At 66.1% G+C, this 6,000-nt stretch overlaps 1 protein-coding gene across 1 annotated transcript in view; it reads right to left on the reverse strand.

Moving 5' to 3' along the window:
• OSBPL5 (oxysterol binding protein like 5) overlaps window positions 1-5,167 on the reverse strand; it is a 75,400-nt gene extending 70,233 nt beyond the window's left edge. Inside the window, exon 1 of the mRNA XM_078057630.1 lies at window positions 5,004-5,167. Within this exon, the coding sequence (XP_077913756.1) occupies window positions 5,004-5,018 (15 nt within the window). The 5' untranslated portion in view covers window positions 5,019-5,167. The remainder of the gene's footprint in view (window positions 1-5,003) is intronic.
• Window positions 5,168-6,000: the final 833 nt, after the last annotated feature.

Genomic DNA, 6,000 nt, shown 5'->3' on the forward strand with positions numbered 1-6,000 from the left:
GGCAGAGGGAAATGAGTGAGAGCCTGCACAAGGAGAGAGGGAGGAGACAGCCTTGCAGGCTAGGGGGGCGAGCTGTAATCTAAGGCAGCTGACGGGCCCATCTGTGCCAGGAGGCCCGCGCCACCTGCCCTCTCCTTCACACACCTGACAAGGACGGCTGGCGGAGGCCTGTGGCTACCGCAAGCTGCAGGGGGTCAGGAGAGCGACGGGGGCGGCTCCCCCCCACCCCGGCCTCTTGGCAGGAGGCTGCGAGCCCTGCAGCCGTGGCCTCCACTGCCCAGGGTACGGGGACTGCTGGAGCTCGGGCCCAGGACAAGGCTGGCCTGCGTGGGCCTGGCCCCATCTGCTGGCCTGCCTCTCTCCGGAGGGGCCCTGGGAGCACGGTCTGCTCTGCAGGTGGGCTGGCAGGTGGTGGCCTCGAAGTTGGTCGGTCCCAGTATCATTACCACGCTGCCCTGGACCAAGCACTGTGTGCACCTTGCGAGCCCCGAGCCCCGCGGGGAGCAAAGCAGAGAGGTCCCACCTCCTGGGCGGCCATTTGGGCGGACAGACAGGAAACACGTGGACGGAAGGACAGCAGCTCTCCCAAGGTCACGTCAATGTGGAGACCCTCTCCCAGCAGCCCCCCCACCCCCACCCCCTTGCTCCCAAACTTCCTCAGCAGCAGAGGCAGCCGGGCCTCTTCTCAATGGCCTGGCCTCGCCACGAACCGCTGCAGATGGGGCCTAGGAAGCAGGGGTCTCTCCCCCCTCAGTTCTGCCCGGCACCTCCCAGGATCTTCGGCTGGCCCCCCATCTGGACAGCCACATGCTGGATCTGGAGGCGGGTGTGAGCCCAAAGGCCCTGCGTAGCCCCCTTCTGCAGCCAGGGTGTTTGCTCGCCGCACTCCTGGCCTCCTCCTTGGCTCTCCAGGCCACACTCTGTGCTCTGACACGGCCCCCGGGGTTCCCACATGCATGTGCTTCCTGGCGCCTGCCCACCTGGGCTTGGCACTCCCTCCCTGGTGGGCTGGTTCCCCAGAGCCCGGCCTCCTCCGTTGGTGACCACAGGACGAGCTGTTTGACCTTGAAAGTGACCGAACCTCTGGGGCCTGCAGAATTCCAGGACCTGATGACCCCGCCTTGGGTGTGGGAACAGGTGAGTAGGAGAGTAGAAACAGCTGCGCCCGAGATGGCATCACGTGACTCGAAGAAGGGCTCTTTGCGGATTGAGGTCCCTGGTTGGTTGACTTTGGGTTCATGAGGGAAACTTTCCGGGTGGGCCTTACAGTTGGGTCTGGGGGTTGGGGTCGGAGACTGAGGAGCGGGGCTCCCGAACGTGTGAGGCTGTGGTTGGCTTACAGATGGAGGGGCCTCGTGGCAGGGGCCTCGGGTGGACCCGCAGGCAGCCAGGAAGGAAACGGGACCTCAGTCCTACAGCTGCAAGGAATTGAATCTGGCCAACCACCCAGAGGAGCATGGAAACAGGTTCCTCCCTCGAGCCGGCAGAAGGAGAGCCCTGGGCCGGCACCCTGATTTCTGTCTGTGAGCCTCCGAGCTCAGGACCCAGCAGGTCTGCCGGAACTATCAGCCCACAGGAAATAGTAGCTGGGGGTCATTTTAAGCTGCCAAGTTTGGGGCAATTTGTTACACAGCACTAGCTAATACAAACTGCCTCGTGCCTCAGTTTCCCCACCTGTAAAATGGGGTCATTGAGGCCCTTACTCACAGGTGGTTGTGGGGATTGAAGGAGGGGTCCCGGGGGACAGTGGACTCAGGAACTGTGATCATGACAGCGCCCTGCACCTGCTGGCCCTGGGCCTGGCTGGGGTGGTGGAGACCGCAAACCCCACTGATTCGTTACCCATCTGCCCTGAGTCTTTCCCCCGGGGCTCCCCGTGTAGCTCTTGCCTGCGTCTCCTGGCCCCGAAGGACCTTACACGGGAACAGGGCCCGTAAGTGTTTGGTGACAATATTCATGGCTGGACAGACAGAGGAGCTGCTGGTCAGAGAAGGGGTGCGGGTCCCACGTGGTGTCTGGCGCGCCCTTGCTGTTAATGCGCCGAGCAAGCCTGACTGAGGGAAAGGGCCAGTCTCTCAGGTCGTTCTGTTGTGAGGTGGGGGGCTCCTTCCCCAGCCTGCGAGCCACCCTCCTGCTGAGCCAGTCCTCGGGGCCCAGCCGGGCCTGGGGAAGGAGCCAGGGCAGCCCGAGGGACGGGAGAGGGAGGGCCGGGCACCCAGGGCTCCTGGGAGGGCAGGGGTCTGGAAGACGGGCATGTGTGTGACAAGGATGGATGGGCCAGCCGAGGACGGCCATCTGGAAGATGCTGGCTTCTGACTCAGTCAGCCAGCTGAGATGTGCAGGTCGTCAGCTGGGAATCAAGGCCCAGAAGGTCCCTGGGACACATCCCGGGTCGCCCTGGTGCTGGACAGCGAGCGGGCTCCTTGACTGGCAGGGTCTGGGCATCCTTGTCTGCCCCAGCCTCGCCCAGGGGAGGGTGAAGAGGAGACAGCCCTGCCAGAGCCCGCCCCGGGGGCAGGGGGAGGCAGGAGGCAGCGAGGGGGTGGGGGGAGGTCTGGGCATCAGGGCCTGCGTGGGACCCGGAGGTCCACGGGGGCTCCTTGGGAATGGAGGCAGGAGCCCAGCCAGGAGGCTTAGCCTGGGGCTGTCCAGCCCCCTCTCATCGCTCACACAGGCCCCCCCCCCAGTATCTAGTACCTTCACCTCCTTCTCTGGCTCCTGTCAGCTCCTAGGCCCCCCAACACGCCCATCACCACGGGTGGGTTCTGTGCAGGAGAAGAGGCAGGGAGGGGCCAGCATCTGGGGAGGGGCCCAGGACCAGCGCCTGCCGCCTCTGCCTCAGCCGGGCTGTGTGCACAGCGCCCTGCATCCTGGGCCGCTCTCCTCCTTCCCTGGCTGCGGGGGCAGAGCTTGAGGATGTGAGGTTGCTACTTAGTATTCCTCTCCTCACCTCCTCCATGCAGGCAGCCAGGGTGAGGAGCAGCCAGGGGCAGTGGGAATGTCGACGTCACTGGGAGCTGCGTCCCCTGAGGGGCTGCAGGTGGGGACCAGCCCTGGGACCTGCACACAGCGACTCCTGGGAGGGTGACCGGAGACCACCCAGCCTGGGGCTCCTTCAGGGGGCGGGGATGCTGAGCGGACCTGATGTCCCCTTGCTGCGGAGGCTGGGAAGCTCCTATGGGAAAGTCTGGGTGGCTCCCCTGCTGGCCTCTGGTGGTGGAGGGATCTTACCTGCTGGGATCAGAGGCTCAGACCCGGCTGGCGGCTGCAGAGCATGGCCGCGGGGTCAGCCGCCCTGGGGGCAGAGCCCAGAGAGACACCGCGTACCTACAGAGAGCCTTCTGTGTAGCCCTGCATTTAGGGGGCATTTCACTGAGCACGGGGGCTTTAAGCCCCTGGCCTGGAGGCACTGTATCTCACCCCTATAAGCCTGTCTTGCCCCATAACTGCCTGAGACATAAATTCGTTTGCCTGCAAAGATGAGTAGAAGACACGCATCGCAGCTAATGACTGTTGAGTTAAATATCCGGTAACAGCGGCCAGCACACGTGAAGCATTGTGTCGGGACGTGCCAGCCATCCCCCACCCCCCACACAGGGGCTCATTCAGTTCTCACAAGGATGGCCAGCTGGGCACAATAATTACTACCACCGTCCCCCATTTGGCAGACTGGGAAAGCAAGGCAGAGAGAGAGGGTGTGGGCACCTGCTGAGGACACACAGCGGGGAAGAAGCCAGACTGAGGCCCAGGCCCCACAGGGCCCAGTGCCGGCCCAGCCCAGTCCAACTAGCTCTTCTCCGGGGAACCCAGAGCTCCAGCCCGAAGCCTCCCCCCGAGGGCCCACCGAGGGCCTGAGCTGGCCCTGCTGCCCCTGTGAGCGCTAACGGTGCTCTCCTCTCCCGGCTGCTGCGACCGCGGGCCCCGGGCTGCGGCCACCTCTCGTTACATAACGCAGGAGAGAGTGCAGCGGAGGGCCGGCTCCGAGGCGCAGGCGCCCACCGTCCCGGGCAGCTGGTGATGTCACGGCGAGCGATCCGGGCTAGAATTCGGAAAAGTGAGGGGCTCACCCAAAGACGGAGCCGGGAGGGAGCTGGGTTTGCATCTGCACCTGCTCCTTCTGAGCACCTGCAAGTGACCCACGGCTGCCCCACACGGGAGCCTTCAGGTGACACTGTCCCCCCATGATGCGGGGAGGTGGGGCTGGACCTCAGGCTGAGGGGCAGCTCTCCCGAAGATCTCAGGCCCGAGGCCAGGCTTCCTCCAGGACGAGGGGTGTCCGGGCCCAGCACTGTGTCCCCGGAGCTCAGCTCTTTACAAACGCCTTGCCCCTGCCGGCCTCGGGGACCAGGGGAGCTGGGGCTGCGGACCCCACGATGTGCTCCCAGGTCCAGAGGAACTCCCCCCACCACCCTGAGCACCCCTCAGCCTCGTCCTCCATTCTGCCCAATGCCCTTTCCAAGTCTGGTTTTTTAAAAAGAATTTGGTGAGAGCAAAAGAAGCGGAAAGTCGCGGGCACTGAGGAGGGGAGAGCGCGCTGCTTCACAAGTGACCACGAAGGGGGCGCGTGTCTGCTGACAAGTCGCCAAGCTCCCATCCCGCGGGCTTCCCTGCCGGGGGGGGGGGGGGGGGGGTTGGGGGGGGGCCGGCCGAGGCGCCCTGGAGGTGGCGCTGGCCCCAGCAAACGCCCGGGCTGTGGGCGCAATGCAGCACCGCACGGCCACCCGGCCCCGCTGCCCCCTCGGCTCCGCCCGCAGGTCCCCGCCCGCTGGGCACTGCTGGGGGCCGCGGGCAGAGCTCGTACCAGCCTGGCCGGAGAGCCAGCCGCCAGGCACTTGGAAGAAGTCAGCAGAACACCCGGCGCTCCCGCCACCTGCCGCTCCCTGGCCCCCTCCCCACGCGGCTCTAGATCCCCAAGTCTAGCGTCCACAGCGCCCACCACCCCCGCCTGCCGCAAGCCCCCTCCCCGCGGGCCCAGGGGAGCCCCCTCCCCGGGCGGCACTCACCGTGCAGCAGGGCATGTGGGCGCCGGCTCACTCCCCGCTCCAGGCTGGTCCTCCCGAGGCTCCTCACTCCAGCGCCTGTCGCCCGGGCTGTGGCAGCCTGCAGAAGGCTCGCCCGGGGACACGGACCCCGGTGCCCCAGCCGGGCTCTTCTTGGCGGGGGGGCCTGCAGCTCCTGAGTGTCGGCTTGGTGGCCGGGGATGGGGCCACAGGCAGGCGTTGTGGGGGCTGCGCAGCAGGGTGCGTGGCCGGTGGCCGGGCAGGGCCAGGGGGTCACTGCAGGGGCCCTCCGCTCCCAGGGGTTGTGGAGGGGAGCGGCATCCGAGCTGGGCTCACAGCTGCTCCGCGTGCACCCTCCGGAGCCTGCAGCCCCAGCCACCAGCAGGACCAGCCGCTGAAGCCACCTCCCGGGCGCCGGGCAGATCTGGTTCCAGCTCTGGCTGCGTCCTTCTGAGGTGCCAGAGGGACACGCTGGGGTGTTACCTAACACCCCCCCCACCCCCGCAGTCCTGCCTTCTCTTTGGCAGGTTTGCTTAGGGATGACACAGGGAAATGCCCAGAAGACCCTCCCGACAGGCGCCCACATGACCTCCTGGGGCAGAGACCAGGCATAGAGAGGGTGGGTGACTGCCCGGGTCACACAGCAGGTCAGGGGCACCGGAGAGTCTTGCTGCATTCTAGTGTAACTCCCCATCCCCTTGGGCATCCCGCTCCTTCCCAGCACCACAGCCAGCCCAGCCCAGGCGGGTCCCGCTCATCCCTGCCTTGTCCACCCTCCCCGGGCCAGCCCGTCCATCTCAGCCCAGTCCTGCTCTGCCCACCCCTCCCCTGCCCGGCCGGGCCCAAGGGAAGGCCTGCAGCATTGTGGGGGAGCAATAATTCACAAGTCTCTTTTGGGAAGCTGGGTGGGAGAGCAGCAGGTCCCCAACATACAGGCGACTCCTCGTGGGAGCTAGGGAAGGGGGCAATGGGGCAGTCTTCATCTGGAATGTGTCAGCAA

The sequence above is a fragment of the Halichoerus grypus genome, chromosome 11, assembly GCF_964656455.1.
Source record: "Halichoerus grypus chromosome 11, mHalGry1.hap1.1, whole genome shotgun sequence".
NCBI classification, from domain to species: Eukaryota; Metazoa; Chordata; class Mammalia; order Carnivora; family Phocidae; genus Halichoerus; species Halichoerus grypus.